We start from the raw sequence: 18,622 nt of genomic DNA, 5'->3' as shown, positions 1-18,622 counted from the left end.
CGATCGTGGGTAGTTCTTCAGCCAATAGGAGACAGCCTTGTTACGGCTCTTTCAGCATCCTTCAGTCGCGCCCTCCTCCTTTGGCCCTGCTGGGCGCTGCTTCCGTCGCCTGGCAACCGCCAGGGGCGAAGGAACTCTTTGCAGGTTCTCTCCACTAGATGACAGCAGAAGTCCAGCAGACATATCGCAGAGCCGGGTTCTCTGCGGACTTGCAGTACTGGAAGAGGGAGCCCTTCCTGGGCAGAGAGAAATCTGTTCAGAAGAAGGAACTAGAATCGCATATCTTTTCCACTCCGGATTCCTACGGTGAGAAACCCTTTTATGGCAGGACCGGAAGGGAATTACACTGAAAATCATACACCTACCCCCTACCCCCTTTTGTGAATCTTCTATAAATATAGTATTGAGGGAGAAACATATTAGAAATAATGCTCATTCAGCTCCTTAAATTTTAACGTTGAGAATAGTTTTTAAACTTCAAAAATTGCATCATGTTATTAAAAGTGAACTGCATTTTTGTTGCTAGAAAAAGTGGTTCCAGAAGGGAGATTAGGAATAAGAAAACAGAATAGTGTAAAATGTGAGGAGTAGGGAGAGAAAGAGTTAAAAATGGAGAAATAGGTTTTCTAGAGGATGAGAAAATAAGATGGAATGGAATGAGAATAGCCATGGAGAAAAAAACTTTTTTTTTTTTTTTGCCATTATCTACACCACTTTTTAGAATGTTTTTGTTTTTTTCAGAAGTGACATGCCTCTTCCCTTTCTCTAGAACAGTGCTATCCAATCGAATTTTCTGCGATGTTGGAAATATTCCATATATGTACTGTTCAATGTAGTAACCACAGGCTATTTGTGGCTGTTGTATACTAGAAATGTGTCTTCTGTGACCGAGGAGCTGAATTTTTATTTTAAATTTTAATTATTTCAAAGTTTAAAAACCACAGATGATTAATAGCCATTGTATTGGACAATAGGACTCTAAATTATAAAAATTTGCTCCTGCCAAACCCAGTGTTTTCCTGACTCCACAAGTCTGACATCTGGATTATTTCAATTTTTTGGTTTGGGGATATAAGTTAAAATCTGTTAAGAGTTATTTGATTCTAATACACTTAAATTCTAGCCAGTTCCTCTCTTTCCAAGTGAATCACTTAGGCAGATAAGTTTTCAGATACCTGAACTTGCTCTCGTTCTCTGACAATATCTTGATTTTTCTAATGTTTTGAAGTCAGTGATAAATGTAACTCTGTGTTATTAATGTTCTCAAACATATTTTTATATCATTGAGTGATGGACTACCATGAGAGATATGCATATTAAAATAGGATGTTTTTCTCTTGTTTGATCATGTATCCCTTTGCCTAAAATGGCACATAGAACAAATTAGATGTACGTGAAATAATTCTTTGTTAAACTCTTTGGATTTAATTCTTATGAACATAGTTTATTTTATTTCAGAATTGAATTTCTTTCTATAAAATTTCTATTGAACATTTCTTTGGAAACTATTTTAGATTTCAGCTTAGAATTTATAATGCCATTCTCAATCAGTGTTGTTATTCCAGAATTTATTGATATTGGCAGAAGAGTCTGTTTATTGAAGCAATTTCAGGGTTGAGTAATAAGGAGATAATATTTCAGGGCCATTTGAATTTCTTTGCTTTATTTTAAAATTTTAGCACTAATTTTTTTAAAGTTAATTTTTCTTTTTCTTTCTTATTATAGCCAAGCAAAAAGATTGAATTATTGTTGATAGGTGTTTGCAGAAATCTCATAATGCAGAATTTCAATTATTTTGAGATCTAATAATAAGTCTAAAATGTAATTTTAAAGGAGAATGAAATTTATTCACATATGTCATGCAGATGCCAATTTAACATGGGGACCAAGTCTTAAATTAAGATAGTTTAATATGACATCATCTCAGAAGCAGAGGTTTCCAAATTAGATCATATGATACCAGCAGCTGTTTGTGTTTGGGATTAAAAGATTTCAATGTGTGTTTGGAAAATTAGCCAGGATATTGGATCAAGATGTCAGAGCGAGAACAAGCCTTTCCCCACTTCTCCCCTCTTTCTCAAATCTCTAAAAATTGCATAAAAGTCAGATGTTTACATAGACTTATGTGTATACATGCATACACTTTGATTTTGAGAAATATGAAGTGGTGTTTCAAGGGATCAGACTTCTATAAAATAATATTTTGATCTTGGTGTAAGCAAAGATTTCCTAAACTGAATAGAAAAATCCCTGATGATAAAGGAAAGGCTTAATAAATCATACCTTATTAAAACTGAGAATTTCTCTTAATAAAAATACAATTTTAGAAGAGTAAAATGGCAAGCTACTCAATATGTCATGTATAAACATATATATGTATGATTTTATGTGTAGTATATATAAATTCTAGAATTTGTATTCAAAATATATGAAGAATCCATGGGCAACCCAACAAAAAATTGGCCAAAGACTTGATATCTGCTATGGTTTGGATCTGTAACGTTTCCAAAGGCACATTTATTAAAGACCTGGTCAGAAGCCTGTGTTGCTGTTGTGAGATGATGGAACCTTTAAGAGGTGAGACCAAGTGGGAAGAAGTTAGGTCATTGCAGGGTGTGCTCTTGTAGGGGATATTGGGACTGTGCCCCTTCCTATCTTTCTCTTTGCTTCCTGGCTACTGTGAGATGTAGCTTTCTCTGCCAGATGCTCCTGTCATTATGTACTGCCTTGCCACAAGCCCAATGGCTGTGGGACCAAGTAACCATAAACTCTAACCTACAAAACCGTGAGCCAAAGTAGGCCTTTTCTTCTTAAAAGTTGACTATCTCAGGTAAGTGGTTAGTAGGAACAGAAAGGTAGCTAGCACAATATCCAAATGACTAATAAACACATAAGAGCAACTTGCTATCATTATTAATGAGGAAAATTCAAATGAAGACAACATTAAGTTAAAATTACATGACTTTCTGAGTAGTTCAAATTTTTAAAGACTTTTTTTTTTTTGTACCTGGGATTGAACCCAGGAGTGCTTAAACATTGAGCTACATCCCCAGCCCATTTTTATATTTTATTTAGAGACAGGATCTTACTTAGTTGCTTAGGGCCTCACTAAATTGCTGAGTCTGGCTTTGAACTGGAGATCCTCCTGCCTTAGCCTCCCGGGTGGTTGGAATTGTAAGGGTGCACCACTGGGCCCAGCCAAGACTGACAGTGCCAAGTTTCAGTCAGGATATATGGTTATTGATTTCTCATTTGCTGTCGATGGTAGTGTAAATTGATGTGACCATCTACTGTTGGGCTTTATATAACAAAGCTAAATATATGCATATCTTATGACCAGTAAAGTATATATTTTTGTGTATAAATATTTACCAAAATGCTTGTATGAGAATATTGATGACACAGAATTATTTAAAGAGCTCCAAACTGAAATCAGTACAATTATCCATCAACAGTAAAATGTGTATTTATTATAGTATACCCATGCAATAGAATAATATATTGAAAATAAAATGAATGAAGTACTGCCACACGCTGGCTTGGGCTAATCTAACAAATATAATGCTGATCTAAAGAAGCAAGATACAAAAAGAACATATTGTATGATTTCCTTTAAATAATGTTCAAAAAAGGCAAAACTGCTTTGTTTTTAGCAGTTAGGACAGTGGTTATGTTTGAGAGTTCTGAGAAGGAGTGCAATGGAGGTTTCTGAGCTGGTAATAATATGTCATGTCTTGAGATGGATTAGGATTACATGGCAGTCTCACTTTGTAACAAAGTCATTGAGCTAAATATACATTTGACTTGTGCATTACTCTGTATTCATGTTTATGCTTCAAAACAGTTTACTTTAGGGGTTGGAGTTGTGGCTCAGTGGTAGAGCACTTGCCTAGCACATGTGAGGCACTGGGTTTGATCCTCAGCAACACATAAAAATCAATAAATAAAATAAAAATTTTGTGTTATCTACAACTAAAAAAATTTAAAATTTTACTTTAAAAGGGAATATGTTTTTCCCAATTTAATCTCATTGAAAATTAAGCTTGATGATATCAAATATCGATGACATAGAAAAATGAGTATACTGCTCGTGGGAATATAAGCTAGTAGAGCCTTTTTGGAGGACAATATTTCAGTGTCTATTAAAATTTAATATGCATATACCTCTTTTCTCAGGATTTAACTTCCTAGTATCCATTCCAGAAGTGAAGAATGAGAAAATAAAGGCATTTGAAAGAACTTAAGTGTCAATCACTAGCAGAATGGATGTAAAAACTGTGTTTCATTCACTATGGAATATTGTGCAGCAATAAGATTGAATTGAATTGAATTGAATTATTTAATTTATTTCATTAAATACAATTCAATAAGATTGAATTGTATTTAATGAAATAAAAACATCTCCAAGATAATTATGAAAAAATTGTAGAATAATACAGAGAGCGTAGTATCATTTATACTAAAAATAAGAAGGTGCATTTTGACTCTTTTAAGTTAGCATCCAATAAGAAGTTAAATAAAGCAAGTATTGTTTTGTATTTGGATTTAAAAAAAAAAATCAAGGAAAACTTCATTAGAAATCCTACTCTGGTAGCAAAAGAACAACATTTAAAATATCTCACTCAATACAATAATTACAAATTGAGGGTCCTCCCTGCTTTTTCAAAAGATAAGCTATAAATATTTGTTGAGTCATTTTCAATAACTGAAATATTTTTAATTGAAGTTTTTTTTACTTTGTAATTATGTATTTGCATAAAGTTATAGGAAATAATTCAGAGTGATCTTGTGTACTATTGAAGGAAACACCTTGCAAAACTACTGTACCATATTACAACCAGAACATTGGCATTGGTACTTTCTATTCATCATCACGATTCCTCAGTTTTACTTGTATGTGTGTGTTTATTTGGTTATTCTAATGCTTGTGTAGTTTCATGTACTTACTATCCTAATAGAGATATACTGCAGTTCCATCTCAACAAAGATCCCTCCTGTTGTCCTTTCCAAACCACACCTGCCTTTCTTTTGCACTCCTCCCCATGATGCAGTTTTAACTATCACTAATATAATTTATTTTATGTTTATTTTAATAAATTTATTTAATTTTAAATGATTTTAATTTAATTATTAAAATAAAATAAATTATATTAAATTTAAAGTGATTATTTTGATGATTAAAATTTATTTATAAATTTATAAAAATTTCTCACGATCTTCCAGGCTGGTTATTATTGTAATTACTTTGTCTCTTTATCCTTGAGTAAGGCTAGAGCAGGTCTTCTTTGTCCTAGATTGGGACGTAATTTTTATTGTTGTTTAATCAAGGAAGAGGTATTTATAACTCAGTTTGCTTTAGAAATTGTAATCCCAACTTCTAAAATATGAATTTCATCCCAGCCCTTTTTTATTTGACACAGGATCTTGCTAAATTGCTGTAATTCCAGAACTTCATCCTAGTTAGGGTTAGATATGAATGGTGAGTTTGTTCTTTTTTTGGGGGGGAGGGTTTACCAGGGATTGAATTCAGGGGCACTTGACCACTGATCCACATCCCCAGCCCTATTTTGTATTTTTCTTTTAGAGACAGGGTCTCACTGAGTTGCTTAGTGCCTTGCCATAGGCTGAGGCTGGCTTTGAACTTGCAATCCTCCTGTCTGAGCTTCCCCAGCCACTGGGTTTACAAGCGCACGCCACCACATCTGGCAGTTTGTTCTCTTTTGCTATACAATAAATCACTCAAAAGTTAGTGGCTTCAAATAACAATCATTTTTCATAATCTGTTGGGTCAGTTGGTGTACTTTATGGATTGGACTGGCTTGGCAGGACTGGGTGGTCTAAAATGGCCTTACACTGGTGATTGGCAAGCTGGTTGATCTTGGTGTCGAGGTGGAAGACCTCAGTTGGAATGGCCAAATTAGCTAAAATATAACAATTTATTAAAATTTTTGGTTATGTTGAATTGACAAAAATTAGCTGATAATTGTTCCCTTTAGACTGACTTCTTTGTCCTTTTAATGGCACCCTTTAAATTTTGAAAGCATCCTACCTATCATGTTTTTTTCCCCACTTTGAACACTTTTTTCTTTAATAATCATATAGTTTTACAAAATATATTTAAATTATAATGATGCCAACTTAAAACAAAATTAATTTGTAATGTTATTTAATTTTATTGGTGAGGTTCTTTCTTTTTTAAAAAACATTTTTAGTTGCAAGTGGATTTAATAACTTTATTTTATTTATTTCTTTTTTAAGTAGTGCTGAGAATCAAACTCATTTCCTCAGACATGCTAGGCAAGCGCTCTACCACTGAGCCACAACCCCAGCTCTGGTGAGGTAATTATGTCTATAATCTATTAATTAGTCCTTTATATTTCATCAGGGCTTTGGCAAAGCCTTCAATAAATTGTTAGATTATAGCTAATTGGCCATTCCAACAGAATTCTTCCACCTCTACACTAAGATCAACCAGCTTGCCAATATGGTTCATATTTTGAAAAATACATAGATAATATGCATACAGGAATTGTATAGTAACTGTATATCTTCAGTTTATTTTTATTATGACTGACTGTAGTGCTGAATCCTAATTTTTAAAAGACTTTGGTTAAATATTAGCAATTTTAACAGCCACCTCTTAATAATTGAAGTTCCAAAATACATTTAAGAATTTGAGAAAAATACTTATATTTATTTGCAACATATATAATTAAGAATTATTAGAGAAATAGTATGCTCATAAATTTAGGTGGAATATCTTTGTAAAATATTTTTAATTTTATAGTATTTTATTTTTGAATTGGAGCTTAAACCCAGGGGACTTTTACCACTAAGCCACATCCCAGCCCTTTTTTGAGACAGGGTCTTGCTAAGTTGCTTAGTGCCTAAGTTGCTGAGGCTGGCTTGGAATTTGTGATTCTCCCAAGTCACTGGAATTATAGGAATGCATCTTGATTTTACAGTACTTACCTTTTAGTCTGGGTTATTGTTTGACACTATTTATAAAAGACCACAAGTTATTTAAATCTTTAAAAAATCCTCTCAAAATCTATTCACATGATTATTTTAGATTTATTTATATATTCAAACTAGAAATTTGAATTACTAGAGCAATTCAAGTGTAGACTAATTTAAGATTATGAATTTTTGAGGGGTATTATGGTTATTGGGGAGCTCCCCTCTATTTGCAGGATTTTCCTCCAGGAACCCCATCAGGGTCTGGGGAGGACAGAGGGAATCTAGAGAAAATCCTCCATCATCCCTTCTCTTGGTGCAAACTGAGGAATGGGAATAGCAGTCTTTGCAAAATTTTCCCAAATCTGTCTCCATTACAGAGAATAAATATGATCTGCATCCAGACCTGTCCCCTTACTCTGGCCTAAATTAAACTTAAAAAGCCTTGGTCTGTCAGGGGAAAGTCTTCAAGACCACACAGACTGAGGTAAGAACACTGTGGATATGATACCTGCTGCCACTGGGGAAAGGGAATGGGTTAGGTTAGCTCTACTTTGGAGCAGGAGTAGAAAGGAAAAACAAACAAACAAAAAACAACAGGTCTATTATCTATCTATCTTAATTTGGAGCATAAGTCCAAATTTTTGTATAGATCAAAATTTGTTATTTTGCTTTTTTAAGTCTATAAAATGGTACCATTATCCCAGAAATGAAATATAAATTTTTCTTAAATACATAACAAAAGTTAAAGGTTGAAAACTTAATATACTAGTTGTTTTCCTTATTCTAATCAGTAAGACATTCTCAAATTTAAAAAATAATAAAATTTACTAGCCTCAAAAAGACATATTATTTAATATTAAATTATCAAATTATTAAAATATTATTAATTTTAGAATAACAAAACCAACATCAATTATATTAAAGAAGGGTAGTGCTATTTAAACTCTTCTTTTTAGCTTGTAAACAAGGGTCATAAACTAATTTTGAAATGAAACACATTTCTTTCACGTCTCAAGTTTTAGAATATTATCAGCCACTGTTTCTTTTGCAGGCAGATTGTCTTATAAGCTTACCGTCTTATTTATTATACCATGCATTGCCAATTTACAGTTTAGCCTTAAAGAAGCTAGTTTTTCCCTGAGTATAAGATTACATTGAGAAATAAGACTGAATAGTTTAAAACACAGTAATTTATGATGCCTTATATGTTATACCAAATAGAATTCATCTTGAAACAAATTAGGTTGGCAACCTCTTAACCTTTGCACAAATTCCTTCCTTCATTTATTTATTTGTGCATTACATTACTTCCAGCTGGGATATGTTTATCATTTATTTATTTATTTATTAAACAGAAGTTTCAAAAATTATCTTATTTTTTATAATATATAATCTTTGTAAAAATACAACATGGTAGCAATGGCAGTTTAAATAAGATTAGCTAGAACATAAAAAAAGAATATATTCAAGTTTACTTTCTTGTAAGCATTTGACATTCTCACTACCACTTTAGAGTTTCAGTAAACTTTGGGACAGATTCTTTTTTTTTTTGATATTTTTTTAGTTGTACTTGGACACAATATCTTAATTTATTTTTATGTGGTGCTGAGGACCGAACCCAGTGCCTCACACGTGCAAGGTGGGCGCTCTACTACTGAGCTACAGCCCCAGTCCCTGGGACTGATTCTTAAAAGGAAGAAGGGAAAGAGACGAAAAGAATCATTAAGTTTTCATTGGAGAGTGTTCTGGAATCTGAAGATAATATAATTTGTATATTCATGTCAATGTTGTAATTATGAAATTTATGAGCTTTTTAAAATCAAAGGTTGTACAAAAACCACCCTCGCCACCTCACTAATGAGAATTGAACCCAGAGTTGCTTCATCACAGAGTTATATCCCCAACCTTTTTTTATTTTTTATTTTGAGACAGGGTACTTCTAAGTTGCCCAGGTGGCCTCAAACTTTTATCCTCCTGCCTTAGCCTCCTGATTAGCTGGGATTATAGGTAGGCACCTCTACATGGCTTGTACACTGATTTTTATTACATCTTTTTGATTTCTCCTGATTTCTCCTGACTCTATAGTAACTGTATTTTTTATTATTAGCTACACATCAGTAACTGCATTTATTTTTATGTACATCACTTAAGCAAGAGTCCTTTTAGATAAGTGAGTCATCCCTTTGTCTACTTCTCCTTTTTATATTGTATTTGCATCATGTATTTTTTGGTTCTGTTGTTAAGCATTTATATTATTTTCTAGATGTATCAACTCTTTTAGAATTAAGAAATATCTATGTTATCTGTTAATATTCCTCATTATAAATCCAATTTTGTCTGATCTTCATATAGCCATTCTAGTTTTCTTGTAGCCATCATTTGCATGATGGCTATTTATATATTTTAATTTATATATTTTAACCTAAAGTGTATTTCCTTATGACAATATATATGTAGATCTTGTTTGCTTTATACAGTCTGTTAGTCAAATTGCATTACTATACCAAAACACCAGAGGTAATCAACTTAAAAAGAGGAGAGGTTTATTTTGGCTCATAATTTTTGGAGGTTTTAGTGCATAGTTAATTGGGCCTGTTGTTTTGGCCCTGTGGTAAGGCATACATCATGACAGGAACTTGTGGCAGAGGAAGCTGCTTACCTCATGGCAGATGGAAAGCAAAAGGAGATTTGAGACTAGCATCCTACAGTCCTCTTTGAACACGTGCCATCAATGACCCAAGACCTCCCACTAGCTTCTACCTCTTTAAGTTTCTGCTACCCCCCCAATAGTGCCAAGCTAGACACCAAGCACATGGGCCTCTGGGGGACACTCAAGATTGTCTTTCAAATCAAGTGTTTATTTTGTTTATATTGAAAGCAATTATTCGTATGTTTGGATTTATCTATCTTGCTATTTGTTTTATTCCTGTGTTCCCCTTTAATTGCCAGGATTCCTAATTGTTCTTGCTATGCATGCTGAAATTGCAAAGCTTATCCATCTCCTGACACTAAGCTGTTTCTATAGCTAGTCAGTCAACTAAGTTGGTCAAAGTGTAATAGGACTACTAACTGCCTGGGGAGAGAAAAGGAAACTGGCTCTTATTCAAAATAAGTTGGGCCTTTGCCTTTGGTTCCTCTTCTATAAAGCAATCCATTGTATGTGCAAACATTGACCCTACGGGACTTAAATATTAGGTGAACCAGTAAAAATATGCTGATGCATATCTTTCTTGCTGTGCTGTGAGCAATTAAGTCTTGAGCTTATGGCCCACAAACTGAGTCTTCTAAGCTATTTCCATGAATCAGTAAAAGGATAAGTAAATTTCAAGTAAGCTAAAATTTCAAACCCTTCACTTTCTCTTTCTTTTAAAAAATTGACTACCTACCTAGATATGGTTCGCTTTCTGTTTAACTTACTTGGGATTCATTAAAGTTCTTGGATTTGCAAGTTAATTTTTAAAAATAAAAATTGGTAAGGTTTTGGCCCCTATTTCATTAAACTTTGTTCTGTTACTTTTTCTCTCCCTTGCTGAAATTTCCCTTACATATATGTTAGAGCACTTTACCTTGTCTCATAGATCCCTGAGACTCTGTTCATTTTTCTGCAATCTCTTTCTCTCTGTCCTTTGAATTGAATACATTATATGGATGTATTATTAACTTCCCTGATGCTTTGTTCTCATACATTCAATCTAGTTTGGGGCTCATGTAGTGGATTTTTCAAAGCAGTTGTTTTGCTTTACTTCTCTAGAATTCTGATTTGGTTTCTCTATTGATATTTCCTATTTGGTGACTCATTATCATGTGTTTCCTTAATTTTTGATCATATTTATAAAAACTTATTGAAATAATTGCTAAATCCAATATCTGGTCCCATTTAGAGTGAATTTTATACTGACTTTCTCCTTCCCCCTTCCTCTGAATATAGGTAGCATGATCCTGTTTCTTTTTATGTTTAATGATTTTTTTATATTGATTATTGGATAAATGAGATATATCATAGTATATCATATGTATCTGGATTCTTTCTTATTTTTCTGAAGATTATTTGTTTATTTTTTCATTTTTTTAGCAACTGCCTGAGATTAAACTACATACCCTGTATTCTCTGTGGTATGCAGCCACTGATAACCCATGATCAGGTTTAAATTATTATTTTTTTAGCCAAGCAGGTTGCCCTCAAGTCTGCTTTAGGTTAGTGCTAAGTGCTATGGCTTGGATGTAGTTTGTCTTTGCCAAAACTCATGTTGAAATTTGGTTGCCAATATAGTGGTGTTGGGAGGATTGTCCCAACAATCCAGGTGGATTGTCTTTCTTGTTAAACTGGATTTTCTTTCTCAGGATGGATTAGTTCTCACAAGAGCATGTTGTTATTAAATGTCTGGCCCCTTTTGTTCTTTCCTCTCTTTCACATGGGCTCATTCACGACTTTCACATGCACTCTTGCCATGTGATGCCATCCACCATGTTATGATACAGCATGAATCCATTGCTGATATGGTAGCCTAATCTTGAACTTCCCTACCTCCAGAACCATGAGCCAAATGAATCTCTTTTCTTTATAAATTACTCAGTCTCATATTTTCTATTATAGCAACAGAAAACAGATTACAAGATCTGACAGTGTTGTAGGCAGAAAAAAAAAATCCTGGAGACAATAGGGCTTCCACTGTGTTGATCCATCTGTGTATGTGTGTTAGAAATTACTTTCAGGGTTGCAGCCAGTTCTAAAGTCTCTGGCTTTCTTTTTGCTAGCCTCTTTTAAGGGTCTCTGCTATACAAAACATCGTAAGCATAATTTTTCAGTCAGCCAGAAATGTGAAGAGTTTATATCAACTCAGACAGCCCCATTAAATTTCTGGCTGGTCTACACTTGACCCAACTGGTACTGCAAAACTGTTTTCCCCATTCATATCTGAGTCTGCCACATTCAGATGGCAAAGGTGGTTTTCTCCTCTCACCTTGAATTGAGCTTGCTCTCTATGTCAGGAAAGCTGCTGTTTTCATGGCCATCCCTGTACTGGCAGAACTACCATTCTTGCCAATTGTGTGTGTCCTTGGGGTGGGGAGGAAATGAGAGACATCCAGGAAATCAGGTCACACAGTTCACATTGTTCTTACCCATAGTTTTGGAGGTTTTTCAAAAATAAATGCTTTTCAATTTATTGCCTTCTTTTTCTCAGTTTCCTCAGTGTTCTGAAATGGTTATGTTTGACAATAGGAACTTACCTCCCTTTACATCCTTTTACCTTATTTATAATATAATTTTCTTAAATATATCCTTTACATATATTTAGGTCCACAATGAAAAGTTGTGAAATTTTTGCTTTATTCATCAAACAATATTTAGAAAACTTGAGAGGGAAAGGAAAATCCACTGTATTTTAATTCAAATTTTTTGCTGTTTTTCCTTATGTTCTAAAAATCCAAAACATAGGGCCTCCTTTCATATTTATTCTCTAGAAATTCTTCTCCATATCTGAGGATGGCATTAAAAATTTAAACTTGAGATGATCTGAAAGGTCATTGTCTCCTGTATGGAAGTTATCTAAAAATTCCCTTTGGATAATTTATGTGCAATTCATATTTTATAATCATAAAGATTTAAAAAATATTACCTATTTCTTCATTGACAGAATCCTCTTCCTCCTCAGTCAGCCAGAAGAATTCAAAACATGTTGTAGGGAGAATATAATCTCTCTACCCACTCTCTCACCATTTGTTGGTTAGATTGATATATAATTCCATTAAGTGAATATATTTTCTTCTTATTATTTTAACTTAGAAATGGTATCTGTTGGTGTTATGTTTCTCATGGATATTAATAATTAATTGTGAAGTAAAATAATTTGTGTATAGTTTTAAAAAAATTAAGATACAATAGGCAAATAGTGGAAGAATTTATTTTGATAGAGGTTCTTTTAGTGTCATCCTAAATATAATACTGAAATTAAATCATTTACTAGTATGATTGCAGTATGAAGCCAACCCCAAATTAATCCTGAGTTTTCATATTTGAAGTGACAGGTATATAACATCAGAGTACTCACATAAATATTCTGTGCAAATTAAATTATTTAAGTATATTTTTCCATCAGAAAACTTAAATCCTAATATAAGTTAATTATAGTTTTAGGTATTATGATTCAGAGAATATAAAAAGACTAGCCTCATAAGGCTATCTAAATACTGAATTTATTTCATATTACTTGAGCACTCAAGTCTTCTCTGTCTTTCTCTGTTTTAGAACATTATCAAATATTTTAGGTTTTAAATGGAGTTCCTGTCAGTAATATTCAGAGAAGCACACTATGTGTCACTATGAACCATGAAAATTATGTATAGGGAAAATGGCTTTTTACTTCATAGAGCTTTTTAGAAACTCATTTCCTTTGACCTTACTGGGAGCAGAGTCTACGCAAAAACTTTCTTTCCTAAGCTGTTATATCTGTGATGATTCTTACCAAAGTTCAAGGGGGCAATATCTGTTTCCTCAAGATGGTGTGATAATGAGGTGTGGTAGCGTTCCTGATGTGAAGCAAAGAGATAACAGCTCAAAGCCTATTAAAATATAGTAGACTTACATTAAGGAAAAGGGCAAAACCTTTTCCTTCCTACTCTTTTAAATTTTCCTGCTCCTACCTGCTGCAGAGATTGAAACAATAGTGAGCAATAAGAATGGCAGCTTTATCCTCACTCTAATGAAATTTCTTATTTTGTTTCCTTAATGATTTTAAATCTCCACCTTCTTCTTTTCTGTTTTGAATGAATAAGAACCAGGAAATGCTTTTTTTCCTAGTGCTGGTACATTTAAAAACAATCAATTTTCCTTTCCCCAGATTTCCTTTTTAAAAACCTTTGGCCAGCCAAATGAGTAACTATACTAGTAGAGATCTTAAGGCAGTATCAGTCAGATAACCCTAAAGGAAATATTGCCTGTTATTTAATGAATTTCTCTGGATTAGTGTATCCTGATTCCTGATTTTGTAATAAGGCATAAGCAGTTAAATTTCCATTTAGGAACAATAAATAATTTTATTAATTCACTGGATTTTGTCATTGCACACAGAAGATATTTTATCAGTGTTTCTTCCTATAATCTAACAGTACCTCCTCCATTTAATGTAATTTTTTCATGAATAGGGAAGTGAAAAGAGAAAGGACAAAGAATTATGATCTTGGGTATAGTTACTGGATTATCAGAAATGTTGAAGCATATAAGGACAAAAGAGGAAGTGGTTGAAAGAGTAAAGCAGACTGCAAAATAAAAGGAAATAACTTAGAAACAAACATGACTGTTAGAAATTGACATAATTAGAATGTAGGGGTTTTTTTTGGTGGAGAATTAGTGGTAAGAAAGTAATTGAAGTAAATGTTATTTATACCTATTCTCATTTTTTAAAAAGTTACATAGTAGTAAATATTTATGTAAATGTCTTCTTAATTAAAAACCACAATGTAATGAAACAGTGGCATTTCTCTCCTGGATATATTTAACAATGGGATTGCTTTTTACCTGTCTAGACAGTGAGGGTATACTAACACCTTATACTTGAATAACTTCTGTAATTACATAGTATTTCCACATGCATTTGATTTTCACAATAACTTCCTTAGGCCAATAGGACTTTGTCCTATAATAAGAGTAAGAAAACAGCCTCAAATACTAGGAACTTAAGAAAATGGCATCATTAATACTTACCAGAAACAGAAACTAGAACTCAAGTCTCCTCTCGTTTAGGATTTTTCTTTAAACTGCTTAAATTCTCAGGTAACTTTTCTAAGGTCATTTTCCAGTTACATTGGTTTGGTTAATATACAAATATATCATTTTTTATAGCCAAACAGCCCTGTTTGTGATTTTAAATATTGAAACTTGGAAAGTCTAAGGACAAATGTGCTGGATATTCTCTGTTCAATCTTCATCCTTCTCTCCCCTGCTCAATGTCCTGGGAGGCCGGCCAGAGAGAACTGCATCAAGGGGTTTCTGGTTAGGTTCAGCGGGAGATTAGAGGGCTGGAACAAGAGTGAGGTCTGGTATTTATTCTTTTCCAATAGGCCATGGGCTGCAGTGGCTATATTCCTATATAACCTGTTTCCTATGCATGGTGGTGGAAGGACCTCCCTTTGAAGACACCTGCCACTCTCTACTTGAGGACTTTTTCTGGCTATTGAAACATGGTTACATCATGTATGGGGCAGGCCAGAGGTGTTGGACAGTTTGGGAATTGATGGATAAATACCCCCACTAGTGTTTCCCTAAATCTGAATGTCTAGGAGCTATATTATACACCATCTTTCAGAGGTTCTTGTCAAGATTGAGCCACAGCTATTGTAAGACAACTGTGTCCTACAGCCACAGTTTACTTACTCTGTAGATTCCAGGAACTTCTTCCTCCCCTTGGATCTTCAGGCCAGGTGTAGTCATGGATACACACTGTTGCTAGCCCCAGAGTGATTCACCATCCCTTGTATGCACAGCTGCAAGACAGACTGGGCAATATAGCCTTTATGCTATGTGGCTAAACACTGGATCTTCTTTGGTTAGGAAGATGAGACTAAGTGGAAGGAACATCTTATAGGCTCTGCCACAAAGTCACAGTTCAAATACTAAAATTTACGATATATATTATAAGATAATTATATACTTGAAAGCAACACTATTCGGCTATCATGATTACAATGCAATTGTCACCATAATATTAACAAAAGCATTTGGGTTGCTTCTCTGGATGATTGCTGTTTAAGATGAACTTGTTTTGCCTTGGTTGTGCTCTTCTTGGAGGCAAAGTTCTTGCAATTTGCTCTAGTTTAGATCTGATGACATACTCACCTCATAATTCTTACTTACAACAAAGTTATTCCTCCCCATGATCTGCTTCATTTCTCATCTCAAGCATTGCTATGACAATATTTACACTTAGTTCTAGCAAAAATAAAATTTTTCTTTTTATGCATCAAAAATTTGGAAGGAGTGCTGAGAGGGATTTGCACTTTCAAGGACAGTGGTTGAGAATTCCTGGTTTAGGTATTCTAGAAGATACAAATGAGTATAAATAAATAATGAGTATAAATAAAATGAGTATAAATAAACAGCCCTTTCCCTATGGAATTTTAAGTCTGGTATTAATGGAGGATGGGTGAGGAATGAAGGGAAATTTAGGCTAAGAAGAAGTTACAACACAAATGTGAGTGGCAGGTGTTAATTACTGTGGGTTCCCAATCCTACCCTGGCTCCTTGTTGAAATTACAAATTTCTCTCAATCAATAAGGAACAGAGAAGATTATTTGAGGGTCAAGAAAAAGCAGAAATTCGGGGCACTGAGAAGGCGATGAAGGTTGATGGGCCCATGGGTAGTGGGGCCCCTTGTTTGTTCTGCAGTCTTGTCTTGGTGGGTATGACCACAAAAAGAAGAGCTGTATGGTATCTTGGGAATTCTCCATTCTAAGCACAAGGACTTCTAGGCCCTACCAGGGCAAGCGCTCCCTTGTCCCTACTTAGCATTGGAACAGAAAGGTTGCGCAGTGATAATATCAGAAGAGATTAGAAAGCCTCCCCCGTTTTCTGATATTTGCACTTTTCCTCAATTCTGGCATAAGTCAGGGAGATAAGGGGACTCCAACAATGACTGAACCTGAATTTCTTGCTAGCCTAGAGGGACAGAGACTTGAGATGGATTTAAACTGATAGAAAATAAAGGTAGCAAAATTTCTTGGACACCTAGAAATGGTGGATTAAGGTAGAAACTGTTCCATGCATAAATAACTGGGACAGAAAGGCAGAATATGACAAGGGCTTTAGTGAGAGCTAAATAATAAAGTATATCTTTGCTAAATCATGATGATTTTTTTTTTTTTTTTGCTTTTGGGGAACATTCCATTCTCTTTTCCATAAACTTTTTCTGGTTTTGGCCGAGGAAAGAAGTGAAGGGCAGTTAATTAGAGAAGGAGGAAGGAATGTTTTTTTCTCTTTCTCTTCTAGCTTTCTTCCATTTCATAGTGAAAAAGCACAGCAACAAATAATAATACAACAAATAATAATACTTCCTACTATTCTCTCTAGTTACACGTTGCACTTGGGCATACTCTGTATAATCCATGTTGCCCATCCTCTGGATTGTAGAGGCAGAACAAACATGGCCTGGTCCTTCATGGCACATGACACAGGTTCTTTTGCTCTTACCTTCTCCAATTCATTGACTCCTTGGTCGACCAGCAACTTTCCCTTAGTTATTCCATAGATGGCATAATAGAGACCTTTAGGCAATTTCTGTTGTTTTCTGGAAAAAAATTAGCTAGGCTTAGAGACATTTTCTACATGCAATTTTTGTTTCCTTGATTCTAAAACACTTAATGAAAACAGAGTTTGAATGTTTTGGACTTTAGAATGTCTTATAATCCACGTCTAAAGAAATCTATTCATTTCCAGAGAATCTTAAATTATGCTGTTTGTAATTGGTCTGTACATAAGCATGTTTAGTATTTCACGAAAGATATTTTTCGAACCTTGGTAGTCTAATGATCAGAATTTTTTCTGGTCATGTCCTATGCCTTTCTGGATTTCCAAATCTGAGGGCTCATTTTAGATTACATACCATCCTTTCCCAAGATGGGAGAAGTGTCAGTGTTTGTAAAGAATGACTATAGGCAAACCCAGGACCAAAACAGAGATGAAGGAAGCCAATACTGGGGCTAAGCATGCAGGACTGGGCACCTTTTGCTTGACCACATTGGGAGTTACTTGTCAAAGGTTTAGATGGCATCACTTTCCTGCACCAAAGTCAGAAGCAGTGGTCAGTCAGATGGGAGCCAAGGAGTCGTGTATGGTCAGGGTCAAGAAAGGCAAAATTGGTCAGGGACACGCATAACTATGTGAGTAAGAAGGATAATTCCTATTTATTCTCACCTCCAACCAAGACTCACTATATGTAGGCTTGACGTAATCACGATGAGTGGTTAGCTAGAAAAGTAAGATCTGATTTATTATTTTTTTAATATTTATTTTTTAGAAGTAGTTGGAAACAATACCTTTATTTTGTTTGTTTATTTTTATGTGGTGCTGAGCATCAAACCCAGAGCTTCTCACGTGCTAGATGAGCGCTCTACCGCTGAGCCACAATCCCAGCCCCTGATTTATTATTCTTAATGACAATTTCAGGGAGGTCACAATAGCCAATAATGATCAGGTATTTATTAAGTACATATGTATTTAACAGGTACATATGTAAAACACTGAGATAGGTGCTATGGGATATGAGAGGGCATGAGTGAGGAGGAAAGAAAAAGAATTTACACTCTAATTCAAGAATTTTAAGTTACTCTCTGGATTGTATAAATGTCACATATTACTTATGAGAGGTGAGCAATGCAAGGCATTAGTTGAGTGCCAAATTGCTTGATACTTGAGAGTAGCTAAATATGCTTTTAGAATTTGAAGGAGGGAGGTTTAGTTAGTACATTTTAAAAGATTTAAGATTTGAACCAGACCTTGAAGGATAAATTGAGAGAACCATGTAAGCTAGGTAATAAGAGGTCTGAAAGTCTGTAGGCTAAATCTTAGGAACCAGAAAATTATATTATCTTTTCCTGCTCCCCTATTTCTTCAGGCTCTACTGGTAACCAGTACACAAAGGGCCTAATATACAGAAGAACAGAGGGCATT

At 34.4% G+C, this 18,622-nt stretch overlaps 1 protein-coding gene across 2 annotated transcripts in view; it reads left to right on the top strand.

Moving 5' to 3' along the window:
* Positions 1-155: 155 nt before the first annotated feature.
* LOC101974791 (ectonucleoside triphosphate diphosphohydrolase 1) overlaps positions 156-18,622 on the top strand; it is a 120,619-nt gene continuing 102,152 nt past the window's right edge. Inside the window, exon 1 of one of the 2 annotated variants that reach the window (XM_040272038.2) lies at positions 156-306. In XM_040272038.2, coding sequence (XP_040127972.1) covers positions 159-306 — 148 coding nt within the window. In that variant the 5' untranslated portion in view covers positions 156-158. The remainder of the gene's footprint in view (positions 307-18,622) is intronic. The other variant, XM_078034958.1, reaches the window with a different exon arrangement.

This window comes from Ictidomys tridecemlineatus, chromosome 1, assembly GCF_052094955.1.
Source record: "Ictidomys tridecemlineatus isolate mIctTri1 chromosome 1, mIctTri1.hap1, whole genome shotgun sequence".
Classification (NCBI taxonomy): Eukaryota; Metazoa; Chordata; class Mammalia; order Rodentia; family Sciuridae; genus Ictidomys; species Ictidomys tridecemlineatus.
The sequence above is the reverse complement of the archived record's forward strand: the minus strand, read 5'-3'. Positions and strand labels throughout refer to the sequence as shown.